Source organism: Lissotriton vulgaris, chromosome 12 (genome assembly GCF_964263255.1).
Source record: "Lissotriton vulgaris chromosome 12, aLisVul1.2, whole genome shotgun sequence".
Classification (NCBI taxonomy): Eukaryota; Metazoa; Chordata; class Amphibia; order Caudata; family Salamandridae; genus Lissotriton; species Lissotriton vulgaris.
Genome location: NC_141700.1, coordinates 287,463,753 through 287,490,420, shown reverse-complemented (window position 1 = coordinate 287,490,420; position 26,668 = coordinate 287,463,753). Strand labels below are relative to the sequence as shown.

Genomic DNA, 26,668 nt, shown 5'->3' with positions numbered 1-26,668 from the left:
GTTGGATAGCGTAGGGGTTAAAATTACTATTCCCACACCAGTGGGTGCAACAGTAGGGAAAGCGTTGGATAGCGTAGGGGTAAAAAATACTATTCCCACTCCAAAGAGTGCAACAGTAGGGAAAGCGTTGGATAGCGTAGGGGTTAAAATCACTATTCCCACTCCAGTGAGTGCAACAGTAGGGAAAGGGTTGGATAGCGTAGGGGTTTATATTACTATTCCCACTCCAGTGGGTTCAACAATAGGGAAAACGTTGGATAGCGTAGAGGTAAAATTTACTATTCCCACTCCAATGGGTGCAACAGTAGGGAAAGCGTTGGATAGCGTAGGGGTTAAAATTACTATTCCCACTCCAGTGAGTGCAACAGTAGGTAAAGCGTTGGATAGCGTAGGGGTTAAAATTACTATTCCCACTCCAGTGGGTGCAACAGTAGGGAAAGCGTTGGATAGCGTAAGGGTTAAAATTACTATTCCCACTCCAGTGGGTGCAACAGTAGGGAAAGCTTTGGATAGCGTAGGGGTTAACATTACTATTCTTACTCCAAAGAGTGCAACAGTAGGGAAAGCGTTGGATAGCGTAAGGGTAAATATTACTATTCCCACTCCAAAGAGTGCAACAGTAGAGAAAGCATTGGATAGCGTAGGGGTAAAAATTACTATTCCCACTCCAGTGGGTGCAACAGTAGGGAAAGCGTTGGATAGCGTAGGGGTTAAAATGACTATTCCCACTCCAGTGGGTGCAACAGTAGGGAAAGAGTTGGATAGCGTAGGGGTTAAAATTACTATTGCCACTCCAGTGGGTGCAACAGAAGGGAAAGTGTTGGATAACGTAGGGGTTAAAATTACTATTCCCACTCCAGTGGGTACAGCAGTAGGGAAAGCGTTGGATAGCGTAGGAGTAAAAATTACTATTCCCACTCCAAAGAGTGCAACAGTAAGGAAAGCGTTGGATAGCGTAAGGGTAAAAATTACTATTCCCACTCCAAAGAGTGCAACAATAGGGAAAGTGTTGGATAGCGTAGGGGTTAAAATTACTATTCCCACTCTAGTATGTGCAACAGTAGGGAAAGCGTTGAATAGCGTAGGGGTTAAAATTACTATTCCCACTCCAGTGGGTGCAACAGTAGGGAAAGTGTTGGATAACGTAGGGGTTAAAATTACTATTTCCACTCCAGTGGGTGCAATAGTAGGGAAAGCGTTGGACAGCGTGGGGGTAAAAATTAATATTCCCACTCCAAAGAGTGCAACAGTAGGGAAAGCGTTGGATAGCGTAGGGGTTAAAGTTACTATTCCCACTCCAGTGGGTGCAACAGTAGGGAAAGCGTTGGATAGCGTAGGGGTTAAAATTACTATTCCCACTCCAGTGGGTGCAACAGTAGGGAAAGCGTTGGATAGCGTAGGGGTTAAAATTACTATTCCCACTCCAGTGGATGCAACAGGAGGGAAAGCGTTGGATAGCGTGGAGGTTAACATTACTATTCCCACTCCAGAGAATACAACATTAGGGAAAGTAAATATTTCATATTTTATTCAAAAATCTAAAAATGAATATCTATTAATAATTAATTTAAAATAAATAAAAATGTTATCTAATATAATAATTAATATTTTAAAATTACTAATTAACAATAAATATTTCAATTAATCACCTATTAATACAAATTAATTAAACATTAGCAATTAATTATTTAAAAATTAAAAATTATTTTACAATTATTTCCAAATAAATAAATTTTAATTAATGTTATTATTTAAGTAATTATTAATAAATTACTTCTCACCCTATGCCCCTATAAACCCACAACCCGCTACAGAAATTAAATTAGTAAAGTTTACATTATTACCAATTAATCAATTATTATTAATTAATTAACACTTCTAACTAAATTAATTAACAAAATATAAATTCATTAGCAATTAATTACTAATTACTATCAATAAATAAATTTACATATTTAATTAATTATAATTAAATTACTTCCCACCCTATTCCCCTATAAACCCACAACCCGCTACAGAATTAAATTAGTAAAATTTAATAGTGCTCTGGTGAAGGGAATAGTGGATATGATTAGAGGAATTAATTCCAATGAGACTATTCCTAAAGATGAGACACTAGCTTATATTGGATGGAACGTGACTGGATATGGTGGTAGTCTGAGTGAAAAGCAGTGAGGGAAAAAATCATCTCTGATTTGGATCGTACCCCATCGTGGTCATTTTTGTCTCCAAGGTAATGGCAAGAATCCGAGAGCTCAGTTAGGGAAGAGCGTTTGTACTGAGACGTATGTTTTTGCATCCCAGACTTCCCCACTGTTTTTAGCAGCTACGGGTACGTATTTTGTCTGCTATGATAGAGCATACACATGGTTGCCCCCTGATTTTTCGGGAACATGTTATGTTTCATTTCTGTTGCCCCCTACATATACTGCAGCCGCAGATTACCACAGAACGAGAGTAGTTAGAGGTGTCTTCAGTAAGGAAGATAATGCAGGACAAGAATTGTGAGACTTTTTTTTAAGGGTTTCCTGCCGTTTTGGGGACCTATGGTTAATAGTAGGAACAAACGGCAATTGAGGAGAGTGGTTGAGTCCACCATAGTTGAGACTGCCGGTGCCCTTAGTAACCTGACTGCTGAGCTCCAATCGGATCGTCTTATGACGTTGCAGAATCGTGTTGCGTTAGACGTCATACTTGCAGATAGAGGAGGGGTATGTAAATTGATTCAATCGAGTTGCTGCGTTTTCATTCCAGACAATGCTCCTACAGTGTACCAGGCCATTTCCAAGCTACGTAAGATCTCCGAGTCTGTACATGTGGACGAAGGAGATTGGTCGTTGATGGGATGGTTTTAGGGATTGTTATCCACCTGGGGATGGAAGATTCTGATGATCATTGGGATGGCTTTAGCTATTCTTTTCCTGTTCTGTCTTTGTGTACAGTGTGCTCCTGCTATATGTGGCCTTTGTGCTACTACGTGTGCAAGGAGACCTGTCCAGAGAGAGGTACTAAGTAATAGGATTATGCTCCAGCAACATATTGATGATCTGATGAATATGGACCTGGATTCAGATTGACGTGAGTTTAGGTTATTGCCTATGTATGGGCAAAAGGAGGGTCTGAGGTTCCGTGAATTCTGAACCCGTTTTATAAAGGTCATGGTTTAGTTACGAATTTGATAGTAGCGAACTGTAACTAGTGAGTGCGGCAAGTATGAGTGTTTGCATCATGTTAGACCGATGGATTCACTACGTATTTAGGGATTTCGTTCTGAATACTTGGGTTCCATTTTGTGTATGGCAGCCATTTTGTGGTTGCCCTCACATAGGCAGATGACTACGGCCAAACGAGTCTTTAGTACACGTACACGTTAGCTGACTTCTGCATGACCTGAGTGAAATGACCCCGTTGCCTGAAGCTGACCTTGTTAAGCCAGTTCCTTGTCCGGTAGCTGATCGAGATTAAAGATCAGAGAGCAGGACGTTGTAAAGTTTGGTATGCACACACACACCCCTTATCCTACTTCTCATCTGTTTCTGTTCCTTCTTTTATGGCCTATTTATGATATGGGTTGTGGTCTTTTATTATGGGTTTGTCCGGCCTGTTCGAGAAAGAATGTTGGACTTTCCCGTGTAATTGATGGTGGGCTGGACAACTGAAAAGTGGGTTTGTCATCATGTGATACCTTTTGCAATGTTACCTATGATTGGACAAATTGTAAATAGTGAGTGTTTGTCCAGAATGTGATTTTTAGCATAAAAGACGATGTCTCGCAATACGATAATTGAGCAGTCTCTGATGAACCTACTTGTGTCGCACTTCGTAGACTTCTGTTCCTGGTTGCAGCCAATATATTTGATCTCTGATGTCACCGAGAAGTATCCCGTGTCTCTGTATTCTAAGACAGGTGAATCCGAAGACTTTGGGCGTGCCCCTGGCGCCGCTGGGTTCTAAAACCCGGTTCTTCAAGAGTGGTGCAGAAAGGGGACTTGGCCTGATGTGACAAGTGTGCAAACGCGCCCTGTGGCACGTTTTAAGTTGGGTAATTAAGAACCCTTGAATCCTGAGCATCATTGGGGGCCAACTAGCCCACCAGGTACTTCCAGTAAGTGCCACAGAGTTGGGTTGCAGAGAGGTGTAAAAAGGGCGTGGCCTCGGCCCACTTCTCAGCAATGCAGCTCTGTGGCGCTTACTGGAGGAACATGGTGGGCTAGTTGGCTTCCAGGGACCTCAGGATTCAAGGGCAATTATCCCCCAAATTAAAACACGCCAGGGGGTGCGTTTTCACAGTGGTGAAGGTAGGGGGCGTGGCCTGATGGGACATGTGTGTACTTATGCAATTCCTCCACCAAAACCCAAGCACTTATAAATTCACCATGCACTCTCTTTGCAGCACTCTAACCGTCCAGTCGCTACCCAGGCACTCATGCAATGACCCATGCACTAACTCATGCACTGCTACAATACCCTGAGAAGTACCCATGCTGTCCAGCCATTGCCCTGTCACTACCCATGCACTCATCCAATCACTCAGCGAGCACTATGTACTTATCCAATCACTCTGCCAAAACCCAGGCACATATAAATTCACCATGCACTCTCCTTGCAGTACTCTAATCTTCCAGTCAGTACCCATGTACTCATGGAGTGACCTAGGCACTAACACATGCACTACTACAATCCCCTGCGCACTACCCATGCAGACGTCTAACCACCTACACAGTACTGAATCACTCCTACAATTACCCAGGTTGTACCCTTGCTCTCCAGAAATTCCCTCTGTCACTACCCATGCACTCCTCCAATCACCCATCCAGCATCATGTACTTATCCAATCACTCAGCCAAAACTCAAGCAGTTATAAAATCACCATGCCCTGTCCATGCAGCACTCTAATCATCCAGTCACTACCCATGTACTCATGCAATGACCCAGGCACTAACTCATGGCAAATACAGAGGAGGTCATGCTCATTACAGGGGTACCCCAACGCATAGTGTTCTTTAGTGTATGTAGGTGTTTTCACTGTATTATAAGTGTATTTTAGCATAGCTCTGGCTCCAGTCCTGGTTAGTCAGAGTCAGTTACAACCAGTACCCGTCATCAAAAAGTTGGAGGCACAGGAGGACTTTCTGCTCCTCTGTTGGTTCTTTCTGCACATCTCTTGCTTCTTCCTGCACTTTTCTTTCTCTTTCTGGACTTCTGTTGTCTGTTATATGTTATGTTATGGATTCTTACATAGTGCATGACTCACCCAGGGGCATCTCAGCGCTTTACCAGTGGGAATCCAGAAACGAGGAAACAGGGAGAGTGCTGTATTATGAAGAGGCGAGCTTAGAACAAGAATGTTTTTAATTGTTTCCTAAAAGACATATAAGTGCTGGATTTTCGCAGGGCCACTGGTAGCGAATTCCAGTATTTAGGGGCTATGTACAAAAAAGCTCTGCCCCCTGTGCAGGTGGACCGAATACGTGGAATCTTCAACAGAGCTATAGCATTAGATCTTAAATTGCATTCATGTGATTATTTGGAAAGTTTATTTTGGAGGTTGGATGGTCCCTCCCCTTTAAGTGCTTTAAAGGAGAGACAGCATATCATAAACAAAGATGTTTTACACCGGAAGCCAGCGCATTTGTCTGAGCAAGGGGAGGGATGGGGATCCAGGAGGGCAGTTTAAAACCATTCTGACGGCGGTGTTCTGTATTACCTTTAATTTTGCCAGAGTGGTAACGCCTACTTCAGCCAACAGGGAGTTTCCGAAATCTAACCTGCTCACTACCATTGCTTGCACTACAGTTCTACGGTGTTCCAATGGTAGATAGGGAATAATTCTACGTAGTAGACTCAGGTTATAGTAGCAGGACCATGCAATATTTTTTATATTGTCTTTCATGTTAAGCATAACAGCCAGCTGGATTCCTAGTACTTTCTCTGAGTTGGGGCTTCACCCAATTGGGGGGGCCACCAATCAGGAGTCCAGAAGTGGGCGTCCTTACCTAAGAGCATGAGCTCCATTTTTTCCGGGTTGAGCTGCAGACACCGCTCCTTCATCCAGTTCGCGATTGCTAGCATACCGCCCGAAAAGCGTAGTTTCTCGTCACTGATATTTTTGCCTATAGAAAATAGTAGCTGCGTGCCATCGGCGTACGAGACTATCTCGAAGCCGAAGGATTGGACAATCTTGGCCAGGGGGGCCAAGTACATATTAAAGAGGGTGGGGCTAAGGCAAGAGCCCTGGGACACCCCTTTGTCCAACAGGATTTTTTTTTTTTGGACGAATGGTCAAAGTGTAGTGGTTTGCCATCTGTCCATTAAGAAATTCCTCAGCCACTGTAAGGCTATGCCCCCAATGCCACACTCAATCAGTCTCTCCGCTAGCCGCTGATGGGATATCGTGGCAAAAGCTGCTGAGAGATCTAAGAGGATCAGGATCGAAGATCCTCCGGCATCGAGGGTGCGTCTCAGAGAGTCAGTAACAGCCAAAATGGCTGTTTCTGTGCTCAAGCCGGTGCGGAAGCCCGACTGGGAGGGATCTAGTATGTCATTGGATTCCAGATACTGACTGAGTTGTATATTTATTGTGGATTCCAGCAAGCAGTTTCCCCAGTAGGGGTAACAGGGATATTGGCCTGTAATTACTTAACCCCTGGGGATCTGCTGATGGCTTTTTTAGGATGGGCCGAACAGAGGCCTCTTTCCAGGCGCTTGGAATAAGGCCGGTAGAAATAGAGGCATTGAGGAAGTTTGGGATAATGGGAGCACAAGCTGGAGACAGAAGAGCCATAACACTAGGGTACAATTGTCAATTGGTGAGCCGGATTTTGCTGTTAGCAATAGATTATTTGTATCAGCAAGTGAGATGGGCTTGAACTGGTTGAGAGCACCTACAATAGAAATGGGGGAGGTATCCAAATTAATGTTTGAACAGGAACAACAGGAGTTGTTGGTGATGGTGGCAGGAAAGTTAACATAGATTTTGGCAATTTCGTCGTAAAAAAAGTGTGCTACAGAGTCACATAATATTTGGGATTCAGGCGGTGTTTGTTTGCATGCTAAAGGAGAGGAGAAATCTTTGACAATGTCAAATAAAGCTTTAGTGGAATTTCTAGATTGTTCGATTTGATTATGTAGATATGAGCATCGGGCGGTCTTTATTGATTGATGATAGTGGGATAGGGATGCTTTATAGAATTTCCTATCCTCGGGTGATTTTTTTCTTTCTCCATCTTCTCTCATCGGCTTTGCACGTGGATTTTAGAGTTTTCAATTCACCCGAGTACCAGGGAGCCGAAAGTCGCCTCAATGAGGGATTGACATTTTTTTATGGAATCACTTTATCAAATGTTTTTGTTAAGGCTGAATTAAAGCTAGATAACATAGCTGAGGGATCTTGGTCATTCAGCTCAATATTGGGGGAGAATTGGATAAATGTTTCGTTAAAATTGTCAAGAGTTAGGTTGTGCCATGGCCTTTTGTTTTTCCCGTTTTTATATGTAGGATTAGTCCTATATTTTGGTCCTGATTGAAGCAAAAGGGAAAATTGAATCATGTAGTTGTCTGACCAGATAAGGGGAAGCGGCTGCAATAATCTCAGTTGATTTGAGCTGATAAAAATGAGGTCCAGGGAAGGGCCAGCCGTATGTGTTGGTCCAGACACCATCTGTTTAAGTCCAATATCGCTCAGATTCGAGAAGAGCATTATTACATCTGGGTTTTTCACATCCGCTCCATAAAAATTAAAGTCTCCCAAAAGGATAAAATTGCTGGAAGCCACGGCCTGCATGGCAATGAGTACTGACGGGGCCGTGGAAAAATTAGATTTGGATTTGGGACCAGGTGGTCGATAAAGCAAGGCCCCATCACAGGAAATTGTTGGGGACACTGACACTTTAAAGAAGCCTAGCTCCAATAAATCATTGCTAATGGAAGAGATCCATTGTACTTTAAGACGGTTTTTAAAGGCAATTCCTATACCACCTCCTGACTTTCCCCTTCTGTCAAGTTGAATAAGCATGGACGGAAAATCCGTTCCGCTCGCGGATTTTCAGTAAATTCGCCATCCGCGAGATTCGTGAATTTCCTGCAAAATCCGCGAGCGGAACGGAATGGGTCAAAAGTTCAAGCTGACTTTTGTAACTCTTTTAGAATGGCACCGGAAAGCTGCCAGAGCCATTCTAAAATAGTTACAAAAGTCAGCTTCAACAGGAAGCTCTAATAGATAAAGTAAAGCAGGCGCTCGAGTTGAAGGTCAAATTCAGTTACACAATCATTAGTCACCCCAAACGTGGGGTGATTAATGATTGTGTAACTTAATTTGACCTTCAACTCGAGCACCTGCTTTACTTTATCTATTAGAGCTTCCTGTTGAAGCTCTTTGTAGCTATTTTAGAATGGCGCTGGCAGCTTGCCGCTGCCATTCTAAGTGGGGCTGAGGGCAGAAGGGCACAAAAGTGGGACAGAGGGCAGAAGGGGATAAAAAATGAGTGGGGCAGTGGGCAGAAGGGCACAGAAATGAGTGGTACAGAGGGCAGAAGGGCATAAAAAACGAGAGAGTGGCAGTGATTAACCAGGCAAAAAAAAAACCACAAACACGCAAAGCGCCCCACGAACACGCAAAGTGCCCCGCGAACAAGCAAAAATAAACAAATCCGCAAATTCGCACAAATTTGTGAATTTTGCGGATTGCGAATTCGCAAAACCGCAAATTTGCGGATCGCGAATTTGCAAAATATGCCCATGCTTAAAGTTGAATACATTTGTAATCCGTTGGTAAAGCGAGATTAATGGCTGGTATATTAGTGGGATTTAGCCAGGTCTCTGTAAAAAAGCATAAATCCGGGGAGAGGGTAGAGGGTCTCTTTCTGTATTTGTCTTGCTTCTTTCTGTGCGTTTCTTCCTCTTTCTTCACATGTACTAACTTTGTAGGCATAGTTAGAAATTAGCATTTAAAAAACATTGAAATTCACTGAAAAAACTGTCGGTTTCAGGCACGTTATAGTTAGAAATTAGCATTTAAAAAACCTTAAAAATTCACTGAAAAAACCATAGGTTTCAGGGACGTTATATTTAGGCGGACATTTCACCCGTACAAAACCATAGAAATTCCCACATTATAGTTTGTTCAGCTAACTATAACTTGCGCACCCGCAATGCACTGCTGACGACGTCACATATTGCATCATTCATTACATGGTCAGTGACATCACTGATGACATCTCAAATTACATCACTGACGACATCATCCACGTCAAAATGTGATGCACCTCCTCACACTCTAATATAATCTTTGATACACCCACTGTAAAATACAGACTACCATTTTCGAAACCATCGTAACACCAATACCAGTTACTACATACGCACTCACTGATTCGTAGGACTACACACACATCCATTCACTCACCCATACAATCACTCAACATACAGTCACTCATCAATACAACACTATCATATGCACTCATACACCTATACAGACACTCACCCCACTCATCCATGGAGTTACTCATACACCTAGTCAGTCATATAAAGAATCAATCACACTCCCATTTCCTCACCTACACAGTTATACACACACCACCTCACTTATTCAAGCACATACTAACACATACTTACTCCCTTATACAATCACTGATACAAGTCACACTCATCCATACGGCCACTCTCACAATCACTGACTCTCACGGATAGTCATTTATATACTCCAACTCTCACATTCACTACCTTTTACATATGTAGTTACTTGGACATATACCACTAAGACATCTGTTCACTCACCAACACACCCATACACATACTCAACCACCCATACAGCTGTTTCCACATGCACTCTTGAACCCATACAACCAATGAATCAACCACTCAGACATCTATGCACACAGCCACATACCTCCTACCCACCCACACACACACTCATTCGTCTCCCATACAAATACTCAGGCACCCAATCAATAACCCATATAGACACACATGTAGCTACTGACCAACCCATGCAGCAACTTACACAACAACAGACAGACTGATACAGACATTCAAACAGTTTTGTCACTAACCCATGCATTCACTAAGACACCTTTAATCACTCACTTATACAGTCAGTCACGCACATACTAAATCCCTCATCCAGACACTTATACCCCCACTCATTCTTCAATTACAATGAACAATACACCTTGGCATATATATAAAACATATTTAAACTTTACGGAAACACACAGTCACTGGATGATGTAGTCAGTGATGTAATTTGATATGTCATTAGTGATGTCATCAGTGATGTCACTGATCATGTCATGAATGGTGTAATATGTGACGTCATCAGCAGTGCATTGCGGGGGCGCAAGTTATAGTTAGCTGAACTAACTATAACGGGGGAATTTCTATGGTTTTAGTACAAGTGAAATGTCCAACTAACTATAACATCCCTGAAATCTATGTTTCTTTCAGTTAATTTATATATATATATATATATATATATATATATATATATATATATATATATATATATATATATATATATATATATATATATGTATATATTCTTCAACAAACACCCAGAGCTTTAGAAGAGCACTCGGCAATAGGCCAACCGTTTTTCACATTAAACTCTCCCTGACCTCCCAAGAGAATCTTCACTGCCTGACGCGTTTCGATGCATTCCAACATTTTACTCATAGGTAGCTTTGAATTACAATAGTCAGGGCTCATTACGTATGCTTTTTTATTAATTTCATTGCCCTTAGTGGGCTTGGCTCATTGGTTGGCATGCTGGGACATGTAGTCATGGATCGAGCATTATTTCCCCTTGGTGGGCTGCTGTTCCTAATTACAGTTGAAAAGCTTTTTTCTTCCTTTGTAGGACTCTGGTTGGCAAGGAGTGTTTCTCTATTCTTGGCTTGTTGCGCTGTTTGGTTTTGGAACTGGTCCAAATCCCAGCCTCTCTGTTTATTCTGTAGAGATGGTGCATCTTCCCATGACAGGACTGCTGTGCTGTATTTTCTTCAACAAACACCCAAAGCTTTTGAAGAGCCCTCGACAACAGGCCAACCATCCGGTTTTCACATTAAACTCTCCCTGACCTCCCAAGAGAATCTTCACTGCCTGACGCATTTCGATGCATTCCAACATCTTACTCATAGGTTCACTTTAAAGTACAACAGTCAGGGCTCATTATGCATGCCTTTTAATTTATTTCATTGTCCTTAGTGCGCTTGGCTCATTGCTTGGCATGCTGGGACATGTAGTCATATATCGAGCTTTATTTCCTCTTAGTGGGTTGCTGTTCGTAATTCCACTTTAGAATCTTTTTTCTTCCTTTGTAGGACTCTGTTTGGCAAGGAGAGGTTCTCTATTCTTGGCTTGTTGCACTGCTTGGTCTATATATATAGTTGCTGCATTAAACCACTGAACTCAAACCTGAGCGTGCTGAGTCCTGTTTGTTGATGAGAAACAGGATGTTGATTGATATATACATATATATCACATTTCTTCAATTAACCTTCTTGGCGCTTCAATCACTTGGCCTTATCTAGGAGCTGTCATCTTCACTGTCAGTGATCTTTAAAGATGGTGAAAAGGTGACAGCAGTCGCTGGGGTCCCAGGTCCAGCCTCGCTTTCACCATCTGGATCAGACCAATGAATCAAATGACGAAAGTGAGAAGAGCCTCTTGTAACAGAATTCCCAGACCACTACGAAGTCACAATATGTCCCTTGGTTGACACCACATGTAAAGGTGCAGCTTCATAGGGAGCATCAGATTTTCTCTTTAGCAGTTTGCAGACGATAACTAGATATCCTGTCTTAAATTTAATGTTATTTGCATGTCACCTCTTGTCAGCGTAGGCCTTCATCTTTTCTTTACTAAACAAGTCCTTTATTCAAGTTTTATTATCAACTCCTTTTCTTTTGTTGGTCCATTCAGGTAACTTTGTTGTCATTCCTCTCCTGTATCAGCAAAGTTGCAGGGCTACCGCCCGCGGTCCTGTGAGGTGTTTAATGATAGGCTTGTAGGGTGGAATTCAATACAGTTTGAAAATTGAGTCGTGCACATAAAATGCCGAACAAGACAGTTGGCCTGTGGCCACAAAGGTATACTCTTCTGATACTTTATGTTCAGATGCTCCAGAAAATCCTTCTATTCTCTACTGTTGAACAATGGGCCATTATCAGGCTTCAAAATAGCTGGAACGCCCCATGTTGCAAAAATGCAGTCAAGTCTCTCAGTGGTTTGCTCATGAGTTATGGATGAGAGATCCTTTATTAATGGAAATTGTGAGTACTCATCCACAATTACCATCAACTGATGCCCATTGTCGAGTGGACCAAAGAAATCAATAGCCATTCTCCCCCATGCATGCTTAGGGAGTTCCAACATCGTAAAAGTATAGAGAGGCAGCTATAAAGATAACAGGCCCTAAGTTCCTTTTTAATTCTATCATCTACACATGGAAACAAAACTTGATCTCAGAGAGCTCTCTCGGTGGCAACAATGTCACAATTTACTTTGTGAGCCACTTCTATTAACTTCTGTCTTAGACTCTCTAGAATTTGAGTTCTCAATCCTCACAGCATAACTCCTTCCTGAGTTATAGACAGTTGATCTTTAACTTTTTTGTCTTTTTAGTATTTAACCCTACCTGGTGAGAGGTCAAGGATTTCGGCTCCATGACTGATGTGTAATTATATCCTTCAGCTTCAGCAGCTTTCTATCATGGCTTGTGTCAGTGATGATCTGGGCTAACGATAGGGCTGCTGGCATATTTAACTTTACAATGAAATTAATGTAGGCTTCAGCCGTTTTGGATGGCATATCTTGACCTTGGATAAGCACAATGGAAAAGTAGTCAGCAGAGGTTTTATCCTTCTCTGGACAATGTGCAATGGTGTAATCATAGTCTTGTAATTGGAGTGCCAATCGATCAATGAGAGGATGCATTTTGGCTATTGGATTGCCAAAGATAGTCAATAAAGCTTGATGATCAGTTACTAAAAGGCTTTCCATTTAGGAATAGATGAAAGTGTTCACAGGCCCATACCACGTCTGAACTTTCTTTCTCAGGTTGAGAGTAAGCAAGTTCTGTTTGGAACAAACTTCTACTGGCATATGCTACAGTTTGAATTCGAGCATGGGGTTGTCCACTGTGCTGGGCCAGAATTGTGCCCAGCCCAACGGGGCTAGTATCAACAACAACATCTGTTTGGAGCTTTGGATTAAATTAGTCCATTTCTGTAGCAGTTCAAATGGCTTACTTGATTTTCTTGAAACTGAACACACAATCCTGCAACCACTTTAATGAAACATTTTTGTCCGTTAACTCTTGTAAGGGAGTACTTATTGTCACAAAATCTTGTATGTATCTTGAACAGTAAGTGGCCATGCCAAGAAATGAACGTATCCTAGAAATATCTTTTGGGATATCAGCATTAGACAGCGCTTGCACTTTAGCAGGATTGGGTGTCATACCTCCTTCAAAAAAGATATGGCCTAGGAATTTTTATTTAGTCTTGTGGAACTCACAATTGTCTACATTCAAAGTCAAACCTGCATCAGTCAGTAAGCAACATACTTGAGTGAGAGCCTTATCATGCTCTTTTTAGGTAGCTCCGAAAATCTATGTGTTATCTCTAGTTAAATGCATTCCCAACCGGCTGTATGACACATCGAATGACGTCTGGAAAAAGTTCTTCAGTCAATGATACACCAAAACTGAGTCTTTTATATTGAAACAGACCAGCAGGTGTAGAAAAGGTTGTGATGTACCGGCAATCTTATTAGAGTTCCAATTGATTATTACCTTTATTTAAATCAAGGTGAAAGAAAGCCTTTGCACTATTTAGTTGCGTTATCATGTCATCATTATGGGGATCTGGATGTCATTCTCTTTCAATTGCCTTGTTTATTTGGTGCATATCAACATATATAAGCACAGCTCTTGTAGTGTCCTTTTTGGGCACTACCACTGATGGAGAAACCCATTACATTGGACCAGTTGAACTCTCAATAATGTCATGTTTAAGTTACAACGCAAGTTCTTTTTCAACAGCTTCTTGTAAATGAAAAGCAACTTGTCTATGTCTCTGTGCTGTAGAACAGACATCCTCATTAATATGTGACTTTACTTTTCATAGTCTTTAGCTTTCTTAAACCATGAAACAATGAAGGAAACTGACTTAGTAGTTTCTGGTGAGCATTCAGGCTGTAATTCACAGACGTCACTCCCATATCAGTAGTGGTGCTGAAACTTTTTGATGTATCTTGAAGAACTTGGATGGGTGCTTGCACCTTCATTCATTGGCGTAATGAAACTTGAGGGGGCCCCCTGCAAAGTGCACATAGGGTCCCCCTCCATACTCACCCAGGGGCTCTCATGCCAGGGTGCTATGCTGCTGGGGTCACCTGAAGCTCAGGCCACCACACTGCGGGGCATTTGCTATGCCACTGCCTTCATTTTCTTGTGTTTCAGTATTGCTACAAATGAACCTTGACTTTTACTGCAGGTCAAGTGAACACTTAGCTTTTCAGTGGCATAAGATGAGGTAATGGAGGCGATTCATGATATTTTTCTTCAGGCATTACATTTATTGATGCACCACTGTTGATGATGAAAGGTATAGAGCAGTCATTTATTTTTAAGGTTAGTTAGCGACAGTGTTTGTATGACTTTGGTGCTTTGGCAGGTCAACTTTTCTTTGACATTTTTCCTCACGTGCAACCAGTCTGTCATGTGCGCTTTTCTCTGTTTGACGATTAATTCATTGACAATCAACTTGGTTCAGTATCAATTTGCCTGTATTGATGTTGCTGTTTCGCCTTGTGGGTGGCATTGAACATGGCCTCTGGAATATTCTGGTGGCTGTTTTGTCTGCACGCCGTAACACACTTTTCATTTCTTTTCTGTTACAAAAAAATCACAAAATGGTTCTCTTTAACACAGCCTTTACATATTTGTCCAATGATGGGACATTTACTTGTAGACAGCACTTTGTGTCTGTCCCGAGGGTACTGGGACGTTGGGGTTTGCACTCTGGGTTATCGGTTCTACCGATGCGGGTGAGGAAAAGAGGAACACAGGCGCCTTCAATAACGGTTTTAACGAAGGCTTTATTGGGACGTAAGTCTTTTTCATTAAACTCAGTCTTTAGAATAGAAACAAAGAAAGGAATCCTCCGGTTTTAAACTCTTTGTCTTCGGGGCGTCAGGTGGTCGAGTTCCTCACCGAGGATTCGTCGTTTGGTTCCGCTCCGTTACCGGTAAAGGAAAGGAAACAAGGATCAGGACCAAATAATAATGTGATACGTTCTCAAGGGTCAGGGAGTGAGGGAGTAACCGTCGTGAGTTTGTGCAATACTTGGATACCCCTAACGGTGGTAAGAGAAAAGTGCTCGTGCAAAGGTAGGGGAGTTGCAGAGGCAGAGGATAGAGGGCTTCTTTACAGAAACGTTCACTACTGTTTCTTACGCCCGACCCAACCCGCTACCCGACCCCGTACCTCTTGAAGCCACGCTCCTCTCATGGGAACGTGGCGGGGCGAAGCGTGAAACCGTTGGCCTCCTGGCTTGTCGTTCTCCTTTGGCTCCGCGTCTTGGGATCTCCTGTCGTCCTCCACGTGGGCTTCCGCTCCTTGGGAAACGCCGTCCGACGAGGTTTCTGTTTCTCCGTCTTTTGACCCCGCTACGCCCACAGGGGGTGGAGTCTCATTACCTGGCTCAAAAGTTTTAAAGGGGCCTTCCGAAGCATTAATCGGAATCCAGCCTGAGTCATCCTCTTCGCTCCATGATGCCGAGGTATTCTGTGGGGACAAGGGGCAGGGTAAAAGAGGTGTGGCTGTCCACCATTCTGCAGTAGTCTGAGGTTCCGGCTCCCGTGCCCCGTCACAGTGTCCTTCAGTCTTTTGTTTTTAGTTACTTTTTAAGCTCATTACTGATTCACTTTGGCCACCACTGGCCTCCATGTCAGTGTCTTGTCTTTCAGCACGCTCCTCAGCCGTGGCAGCCATCAACACTCATTCTAGACTAGGAGTTTCGCTCAGCATTCATCATCTGAATGAATCTGAAAAGCATCCATCAATAACTAAGTTGCATAGCTTTCTCCTCGTTTAATTATTGAATTTTGAGCATATCAAGTCTCTCCAGAAATTCACCAATGGTTTCACCAAGTGTTTGGCGTTTTTGACTGAAAATACAGCTTTCATAATCAACATTTGGTACTGGATTGCATTTTAGATTCAGCGTTTCTTTACTCTGACAATATGTCATTTTTTCATCAGTTCATAGCACTTTCTTGATGGCTTCTTTTACACCGTCACGAGCAAGATTTTTGAGATACTTGATAATCATCTTGTTATTAACCTCTTCAATTGCATCAATGAAATCATCAAATTTGTTTGCTTTTTGGCAGTATCGAAAGGCAGTGATGGTTTCAGAAAGGCAGCAGCATGGTATCTCATTTTGGGAGTGGCTGACCTTGAGGGTGGAGCTTCTTCTACTCCTGTGGGCTTTCCATTTGAGCCTGCTTCACTATTTCTATCGCTGAGGCCTGGCAATGGACCAGCCTCTGAGTTGCCATGAACACTCAGGGAAACTGTGAGCATATCTCCCATCTCCATCGTGGCCTTTCACTTGCTGGAGACCTCTGGAGTTGTTCTGAGCCGTCACCTGGCATCTTTGGTGGTGAGCCACTTCAGGTATCGGACAGCTCAGTAAGAACAACCCGTGTGCTCATTCATTGTTCTCCTCACCCGGAACTGAGGTTGTAAAGCTCCACTTATTGAAACTCTGGTAAGTGCAATGACTATGCACTTCTTTCTTCCTTAATCGATCAGCCTGCACTTCTGCCAGTATCAGTATGTAATCACCTTTTGCAGTTCGGTCTGTCTAATGAACCTCTATCTCTTGCGTGGTACCCATATTTATTTATTTATTTATTTATTGTTTTGTAGAGCGCGTAGTCACCCAGTGGGTATCCCAGCGCTAAAAACCTTTTTACTCACGAAAGGTGAAATTCGGGAGAGTGTCAGTTTAAGGGAAGAGTAGAGTTTTGAGGGCTTTTCTGAACCGGAGGAGGTTGGGTTCTGTTCTGAGGCTCAGAGGGAGTGCATTCCACTTGTTTCCAGTGTTTACCGAGAAGCGGCGGCCGCCTATACGGGCCTTTTTCACCTTGGGGATCGTAATGAGGTTTCCGTGCTCCGAGCGGAGCGCTCTCGTGGGTCTATAGGGGGTGATCCAGTTGTTTAGTATGGGAGGGCCAGTGTTATGGAGAACCTTGTGGGCAAGACAGAGGGCTTTGAAAATGACCCTTTCCCTGATCGGAAGCCAGTGCAGCTTCCTCAGGGCGGGCTTGGCGGATGATCTGGCCGGGGTATTTGTCAGGAGACGAGCTGCGGCGTTTTGAGCTTTTTGCAGCGTTTGCAGGGTGGATTCTGGGGCGCCCAGGTAGATGGCATTGCTGTAATCCAGCCTCGATAGAATTAGGCCCTGGATCAGCATGAGGCGCGACTGGAAAGGTAGAAGTGGAATTACCTTCCTGCAAGATTTAAGTAGACCGTAGCAAGTGCCGGCCGTCTTTCTTGCCTGAGTCCTGAAAGTCAGGTCGGTCTCCAGCCACACTCCGAGACTCTTGACCTCCTTCTTGGGAGTGGGGGGTTCACCCATGCAGGCGGGCCAGATGTTAGAGGGGAGGTTCGTGGTTTTTTGTCCTAAGAGCAGGATCTCTGTTTTAGAGCCATTTAGCTTTAAAGCAGAGTCACTCATCCACTGATATACGCTGGAAAGGCAGTCGTGGAGATTGGAGGGCTCAAGCTTGGGGTGGGAGAGTGTCACCACCAGTTGTGTATCGTCGGCGTAGCTGACGATGGTGACTCCAAAGGGTGCGACGAGTTCCTCCAGTGGGGCCATGTAAACGTTAAACAACGTAGGGCTCAGGGAGGAGCCCTGAGGCACGCCGCACTGGAGGGGGATAGAAGGGGAGCGACTTTCGCCTTCCCATACTTGGTAGGAGCGTCGAGAGAGAAAGGACGATAGCCACTTCAGAGCTCTGCCTTTAACCCCAACAGTCCCTAGACGGTGGGTTAGGACCTGGTGACTGACCGTGTCAAAGGCCGCACTCAGGTCTAGGAGGACCACTGCCACTGATCCTCCTGTGTCGATGATTTCCCTAGTTCTTTCTACTGCCACGAGAAGAGCAGTGTCCGTGCCCTGACCTGGTCTAAAGCCTGTCTGTGAGTCGTTGAGGAGATGGTTTGACTCAAGGTAGTATGACAGCTTTTTATTTGCTAGTTTTTCGGCGACTTTCCCTATCCAAGGAAGAAGTGAGATAGGTCTATAGTTGGAGAGGTCTGTGGGGTCGAGCGACGGTTTCTTGAGGAGCGCTTTGACAACAGCTTCCTTCCAATTAGATGGAACCTCTCCCTGTTCCAGTGAGATATTAATCAGGGCTGTCAGTTGGGGAACTATAGTCTGCGTGATGTTTTTGGCGAAACGTATGGGGACTGGGTCACTCGGGGCTCCGCTCTTGATTGAGGTAAGTATGACTCTTACTTCTTCTTCTGTAACTGGGCCAAGTGACTCCAGGGAGGGTTTGTCGACGTTGGGTATCTGCTCCTTGTCTCTCTCTAAGGCATCGGAGTTGGCGGGTGGGAGGGAGATTAGAATTTTTTTAATCTTTTCGTCGAAGAAGGTGGCTAACTTGACGCATTTTTCCCCCGCTTCTTTGGGGTCCATAGGTTTCTGTGGGGGGTCCGGGACATGGAGGAGATCTTTGAGAATGGAAAAGGTTTCCTTGGAAGAGCAGGAGGAGTTTTTTATTTTTTCCTCATAGTAAGTCCTTTTGGCGTCTTGTAAGGCTAGTTTGTAAGCTTTCATGGAGTGGTGATAGACGCTTTTCTCTTCTGCTGACTTGTTTTTTCTCCACGTGCGTTCTGTCTTTTTGCATTGTTTTTTAAGAGTGGTAAGGGCGGGTGTGTACCAGGGGGAGGGGCAGATTCTTTTCACGTGTTTGAGCGTGCTAGTCAGTGGAATGGAGCTATCTAGGGGTCGGACTAGCCAATCCATGAATTCTCTGTCCGCGGTGTTTGGGTCTGTGGACAAAGGGGCGATGGTGTCGCGTAATTTGGCCTCCCATTCCTCTGGTACTAGCTTGTGCCATCTTCTGGCTTGAACCCTTGTTTTTTGTTTGGGCACGGGTTTCGTTTCGAGTGACCGGTGCATAGGAATTAGCATATGGTCTGTCCAAGGCAGAGGGGTGGGGTCCTGGGCGTACAGGTTCCCGATGTTGGAGAAGATGGGGTCCAGGAGTTGACCTTTCTCATGGGTGGCTTTGGGGTTTTGGAGGAGGAGGTCAGCTGTGGTGAGATTCGCGAGCAAGTTTGCTGCGGCATTGTCCGTGGGGTCCAGGAAGTGCATATTAAAATCCCCTAAGAGGAGAAAGTTAGAGACTGAGATGGTCTTGAGTAAGATGTAGTCCATCAAAGTGCTGGTGAATTCGCCTAGGGAGCCTGGAGGTCGATACACAAGCAGTCCCGAAAGGGAGGTAGATGGTGAGATCTGGATTGTGAAGTGGCAGTTCTCGCAGTCTTTCACAGTTCCGGTCTCGATTCTACATTTAAGGTGATCTTTGTAGAGTATGGCTAAGCCGCCACCTCTACCGATTGATCTATTCAGGCAACATATTTGGTAACCGGGGGGGGTTGCATTAGCCACATCGAAGTCGCTATGCGGGGTCAGCCAAGTTTCCGTCAGAAACAATAGATCTAGGTGCGAGTCCTGAACGAGGATGTTGATTTCGTGAGCATGCTTTACTAAGGATCTGCAATTAAGAAGGGCAAGCCGGAGTCCTTGGTGGCGTTCTGTTTCCTCAAGTTTATCGCAGAGGATACATCCTACATAGGGGGTGTCCTCCTTGAGGATGTATTTGCACTGGGGGTGATTTTCCGGGTTCCAGGCAAGCAGTGAGCCTCTGGAGTATGAGATGCGATTTTGCGGATTGGGCATAGTAGCTAGGCCTAAGGCCGTCTGGGCCCGGACGGGCACAGACGGGCTTGCCTTAGGCGCGCCTTCGGCGCGCAAACGGCGCTCCCGCTGCGCTCGTCCGCTGCGCGTCCTGTGCAGGCACATTTATGGGGGACAGAGGGGGGTGTGGCCTAAGAAGGGGGCGGAGTCAGCGTGCACGCCGGTGGTGATGGCGGCGGCAGGCTGATAGATCAAAGAATGGCGCCAACAGCTATTGACATCAGCTGTGCGCGAAGAGGGAGAGCGAGCGCTACGAGGTAGGAAGTATTTTTGTTTTGTTTAAAAACACAGGAGCAATAAAGTGACACCACACGAAAAGTAAATTTTAAAATTAGCAGAGTACCTCCAGTTCCCGGCTTCCGCCTCAGGAACTGGGTCAAAGGTTTCTAACCACCGCAATTGGATCAGCGGTATTTATAGCAGGGTCGGGGGCGTGGCCTAAGAAGGGGGCGGAGTCAGCGTGCACACCGGTGGTGATGGCGGCGGCAGGCTGATAGATCAAAGAATGGCGCCAACAGCTATTGACATCAGCTGTGCGCGAAGAGGGAGAGCGAGCGCTACGAGGTAGGAAGTATTTTTGTTTTGTTTAAAAACACAGGAGCAATAAAGTGACACCACACGAAAAGTAAATTTTAAAATTAGCAGAGTACCTCCAGTTCCCGGCTTCCGCCTCAGGAACTGGGTCAAAGGTTTCTAACCACCGCAATTGGATCAGCGGTATTTATAGCAGGGTCGGGGGGCGTGGCCTAAGAAGGGGGCGGAGTCAGCGTGCACGCCGGTGGTGATGGCGGCGGCAGGCTGATAGATCAAAGAATGGCGCCAACAGCTATTGACATCAGCTGTGCGCGAAGAGGGAGAGCGAGCGCTACGAGGTAGGAAGTATTTTTGTTTTGTTTAAAAACACAGGAGCAATAAAGTGACACCACACGAAAAGTAAATTTTAAAATTAGCAGAGTACCTCCAGTTCCCGGCTTCCGCCTCAGGAACTGGGTCAAAGGTATGTATGGCTTGGCCTTCAAATTCTCTACCATCTTTACAGCGCTTCTGTTGTCTACAGCGGCTGAAGGTGTGCTTTAACTCCACGTGCATGAAGCCTCAACTTCATAGTGATACATGTGGCACCCACAAACAGTTTGCTTGGACCAAGGCTAACTCTCTAGACCACAGTCATTTTTTGGGTTACTTATCCCCTATCTTGTCTGCATTTGAAGCGTCTTCCCAGCCGGGGTACCCACTAATAACCACACCTAGTCCCTCTTTGTCTCGCTGCCTTGGAGGAATACATAAAGGCCAACTGCCAAGCTATTCACAGTCATGTGGCCCAGGGCACAGGCAGCAGGCACCAAATGGTTAGGGCAAGAAAATAGTAACTTCCCAAATACAGCATTTTCAGAATTGTGATTTAAAATACAACTTTAACTTTAAAGAGGATTTAAAATTGAAATTCATTTGAGTCCACACTTGACAACCCTGTCTGTTCCCTATAAAACATAAGCACTTATTAAATGTAATAAGGTAGCCCTATGTTATCCAATAAGAGAGACAGGCCTTATAGTAGTGAAAAATGAATTTAGGAGATTTCACTACGAGGACATGTAAAACTTAAAAACACATCTTCTACTTTTTAAATACAATGCATCCTTCCCTATGGGTTGTTTAGGGACTGCCATAAATGTAAAAAAAATGGAGTTTAAGTCTGGCCAGAGGTTTATTTTGGCAAATTGAATTGGCAGGTTAAAACTGCAGAAAGACTGCAATGGCAAGCCTGAGTCATGTTTTAAGGGGCTACTTAAGTGAGTGGCGCAGCAGGTGCTTCAGGCCAACTAGTAGCATTTAATTTACAGGTTCTGTGTACATGTAGAACCATATACTAGGGACATATAAGTTAATTAAATATGCTAATCAGGTGTACGCCTATTTTACCATAATTATGGAGTGAGCACATGCTCTTTACCACTGGTTAGCAGTGGTAAAGTGCAGAGTCATATGGCGAACAAAAAATATTTCAGCAAAACAGGAGGGGAGCAGGCAAAAGGTTTGGGGGAAGACCACCCTATGGCTGACAGGTCTAACAGTCGATATTCTTTACATCAATATAGGACCATAAACGGCCCATAGCTTTACTGAAAAATGCATGTGACTAGAGTAAATATTTGAAACATTTTAAGTTGTCACCCAAGAACGTTTGAAACTGTCTTTGCAAAATGGTGCAGTTTTACCACTGTGAGCTACGATCATTAATTAAAACTGAAATCACTAACACAACTATACAGACAGATTTGAGGGCATTACCAAGACCTCTGGAAAAAATGATTATCAACGGTGCATTTTAAAATAAACTGGGTCAGTAAGGATAGCCAAGATGGATGAGGCATAATGTCAACTTTTCAAGATGCTTTTGGGTTCTACCTCCATTCCAATTGATAGCTTTTAAAACCTATGGTAAATTCAAACGTTTAATGCACACCAGGCCATAATCATGAGTGCATAATGAATAGTAAAAAAGGACAATTTTATAGGGGGGGTAGGATGTGTTTTAACAAAGCTTTCTGAAAAGGTTTGAAGAATAGAATATTTAAAATGCAATGGATCAGTAACATTGCTCAACAATGAAAATAGTTAATATGCTACTTAACCCGAGAGATTTAGAAGGGTGGCCTACCACAGGATCCTTGGAAAAAGCATCTCCTGTGGTGTATTTTATGCCCAGTGTATTACCAACATCGATCACAAGTGAACATAAAAATATGTGTAGAAACTTTGGAGCATTTGAAAATGTTTCCCAGATTAGTTGATATTTCCGGTACGCAGCTTTTCAAAAACATTCATCAAAGGGTCCCACGACTTTCAAGCTCAATTGATTTTTAGAAGCAAATAGTGGTAAAAATGCATTTTCAATGGCACAAAAGCACTTATTCCGCAGCACTGGCTGACACTTAGGGCCCGATTTATAATTTGGGTCTAGCCGTCCTCTGCCAGGGCAAGGGAGTCATTTACTTAATTACCCTGGAGGATGTCTCAACCGCCAAATTGTTGAATGTCCATCAGCCCAATGGATATGTCAAGCATTCACAGGAACTACTGTCACGGCAGTTCCTGTGAATGTATCTGATCTTTGCCATACAGCTGTGTCAAACATGATAGAGCCAAAGTTTTTTTCATTTTCCAAAACAAAATCGCAGAATGGGTTTTTGTTTATGAAAATAAAAAAAGAAATTCCCCCCTCACCATGGGAATCATCTCTCATGGCTAGGGAGCGTTTTTTATTTTTTACTGCCCCTTGCTCCCAGATTTTTCTTGGTGGTGATGAGCAGTAAAAAATAGCAATATTTCCACCAATCCAAATGGGACGGATTGCCATATAGCCAATTCTAACATGCCCCTTACTCTGTCAGGATATCGGAGAAGTTTGGCCATGGCAGAGAAGGAGTAGTCTCTGCTGTGGCCAAACTATGGTCCGTCGGCTTCTAAATTTGGTTGGCAGACCATTATTTTTGTGGTATGTACACTCTGTTGTGACAGAGTATGCTTACCCCCAAACATATAAATCCGTCCCTAAATGCTAGGATAAATTAAAAACATTTTTTCAACCACATTTAGGTGAACTTTGCACTTTAAACTATTGCAAACAAATATTTGGAAATAGACAACACCATAAAATAATGCAGCAGCATTGGACCCTAATTATGTGACAGGGTTGACTTCATTCTGAGGCAGGGAAAAGGTAAGCTGTGTAGCATTTTGTGAGAGTAGATGCATTACACTGCCCCCATGATGGCTGTACACGGCCTCAGATGCAAAGAGCTTTGAGAAATTCAATTGAAAGCTGAAAGAGTGGTACGTGCAGGTGCATACACAAAAGAACTGCTGACCAAGTGTTTGATGTGAGGTGATATGAGAATCCATGTATCCTAATGATTGGTCTAAAGTAATCTACATACAATGTACTACTTATGAAGATTATGTCCTAAACGAGGGTGAAATATTGTACCGGCAAAAGATATCTGCATTCTGAGGGGAAAAGCGAGCTGTCTTACACCCGGAAGAAGCCTGTAATGTGGGTGAAACGCGTTGGCTGTGCCGAACTGTATATATTCGTAAAGAGTAAATAAAAGAAGTATAAGATGTTTAAAGAAAGCCCACAGGACCTCTTACTACATATGCTCTTCACATTCTTTTTTACTGAAATCCTCTGTTTAATGTCACCTTTAGCTGATAGGCCGGAGGGCTCAGAATTGCAATGTCGTTTGTCGCTGTAAAGAGCATGATGTTGAATTATTAACATATTCTCCCCTAGACTCTGGCCTTCCAGTCTATTTCTACAATTATCAGCACCGCCCGAGCATCCATGGTGATTTAAAACCAGCCCACGTGAAAGCAGACCATGGCGATGAAGTCGCATCCGTCCTTGGCTTTCCATTCTTGGAAGGTGATATTACCATACAAGGTGAGCAGGCTATTAACCCTATGGACTTTAAGTGGCATTATACTTAGCTACCTCATGTGAATTCAAGGCAAACATTATGTGGCAATCACTCTCTTGTTATGCTTCATTCAAACCATGAATCTAATTCACAATCCCAATTTATTAAATCAGGTTTTGCAGAACATTCCAGACACATTTGTGAATGTAGAAATGCAACCATTATGGCAGAAAGGCCATGCTTCCATATGTTACATATTCATTTGGTACAGTTCATGTGAAAATTGTGCTTTTGTGCAAACAGTATTTTTCTTTTGTTAAATTCTGAACTGCTTGCTTTGTGGAAGAAGGGAAATAAAAATGTTTCCCTGAGCTTAGTGGATATGATCTTTGTAAAGACACTGTGCTTTGTATTATTTAGTGGTCTAAGCACTAAGGAGCCCTCATACCTAGGGGGGAGTGGCCAGGACGAGAAAGATAGCACCGCAGCTTAGAAAGCTCTGCTTGGGCCTGGTCTTCTCCTCCCTTATCTGGCCGTTACTGGGCCCCAGGGGAGAATCTTTGCCAGCCCCTTTAGAGGTCAGGAGGCTGCCGCAGCACGTTTTTTAGCAGGCGCTCTTGGCTACGACAGCGAGGATCATGGCAACTGAGCATGGCAGGCAGGGCTCCCTTTCACTGCTGATGGTGGGTGACGACACTGGCTGTGGCTGGCAGACTGGCCATTGGTAGTGCTGCAGGGGCCCACACCAGTCCCCCTTCTCGTGGGCAGCGGCAGAGAGCCTCCCATGCAACAGACGGAGACGTCCTCCCTATCCTACAGCCCATAGCAATGAGTTGAGCTCATGGGGTGGAGCCGGAGACAGTCCCCAAACGTCCTAGCGCTTGGGCAGTGGGGGGACTGGCAAAGGCGAACCTCATTCTCATTGGCTTACTAGTGAATCAGGGTACAACTGGGGAGGGGGGTCGTGACAGCCCTCTACCCCCTCTCCTCTCGTTTTCACCTACATAGAACCTATTACCCCTCCCGTTGTGACATTGGGGGTAGGGTGAGGGGCTGAGGGCCTGAATCTGGGCCACCACTTCTTCTACCCCAGAAAGCAGCCTTCGATATCCCTCCTCTCCTTTTATCAATTCCTGTGATGGGCAGCTGCCCTGCTTCCCTAGCACACATGCCAGGAGACAGGACGAGCAGCTGATGCACATTTGGTCCCATATTGCCTTGTGGCTGTAGGCCTAAGCTGACAGCTTGGACCGAAATGGGGAAACAAATGTAAGGCAAGCTGTCTGCAACCATCAAACTGGCCTTGGACACAGATGTGCAGACCAAGTAGGGAGCTGCTAATGCACCATATGGTGACCATGGGCACAGCTGCTGACCCCCATGCCAGCTCTGGACGGGGTTGCTCAAATTATAGAGGTGGTCCACTCCTGGAGAATCTCCATGGAGGCAAACATAGATGCTAATGACCTTCTTTGAGAGAACCAAAAAAAGCTGCAACAGAGGGTGACTAAGACAGAGACAACCATATGACAACTGCAGTCTCAGCTGACGGACCTTCAACAACAGATGCAGGAGCTTTCAGACTGACTGCGTGTCCTGGAGGGCAGGACAGAGGATGCAGAGGTGCAGGTGCGTTGCAAGTACATTCACTTGGTGGGCCTGCCGGAAGGTGGTGAGAAAGAAGGCATGGTGGTCTACCTGGAAAAGTGGCTGGTGGAGAGAGTAGCACCTAAGAGGCTGTCCGTTTTTTTCTCTTTGAAGTAGGCACATCGGATTCTGGCTTGGAAACAAACTCCAAGGGCCCCACCCAGACCAGAGTCTTGCATTTCGGGAATGCCATATTTCGAATGGCACAACATGTAGGCCACTTTATGGTGGAGAATAACATAGTTCTCATCGAGAGGATTCTCATCAATACCAAAACACATATTTACAAAAGAGGGTCCTAGGGAGATAATATTTAACGACCCAGTAGTCTCCGATCCACAGCTAGCACTGAAACAACAAAAGAGGGGACTACCGGTCAACAAACATCGAGACACAAGAGATTGGATTGAAAATCGTAGGACAATACAAATTCACCCTCACTGTGTTGAGAGATGAATCCCATCAGCCCACCACACTGGCGGAGCATCGTCATCTGGGAATAAACATAGTTATACGAATTAGTGCAGCCCACACCTCTCCAGGGGGAACCAAGCTACACTGAATTCACAACCAATGATCGATCCGACCAAAATG

General features: G+C 44.2%; 1 protein-coding gene across 5 annotated transcripts in view; it reads left to right on the top strand.

Annotated features, from left to right (window-relative positions):
• LOC147673982 (fatty acyl-CoA hydrolase precursor, medium chain-like) overlaps positions 1-26,668 on the top strand; it is a 408,709-nt gene that overhangs the window by 363,755 nt on the left and 18,286 nt on the right. For all 5 annotated transcript variants that reach the window (XM_086945063.1, XM_086945066.1, XM_086945065.1 and 2 more), the window contains exon 12: positions 24,301-24,450. In XM_086945063.1, coding sequence (XP_086801189.1) covers positions 24,301-24,450 — 150 coding nt within the window. The remainder of the gene's footprint in view (positions 1-24,300; positions 24,451-26,668) is intronic.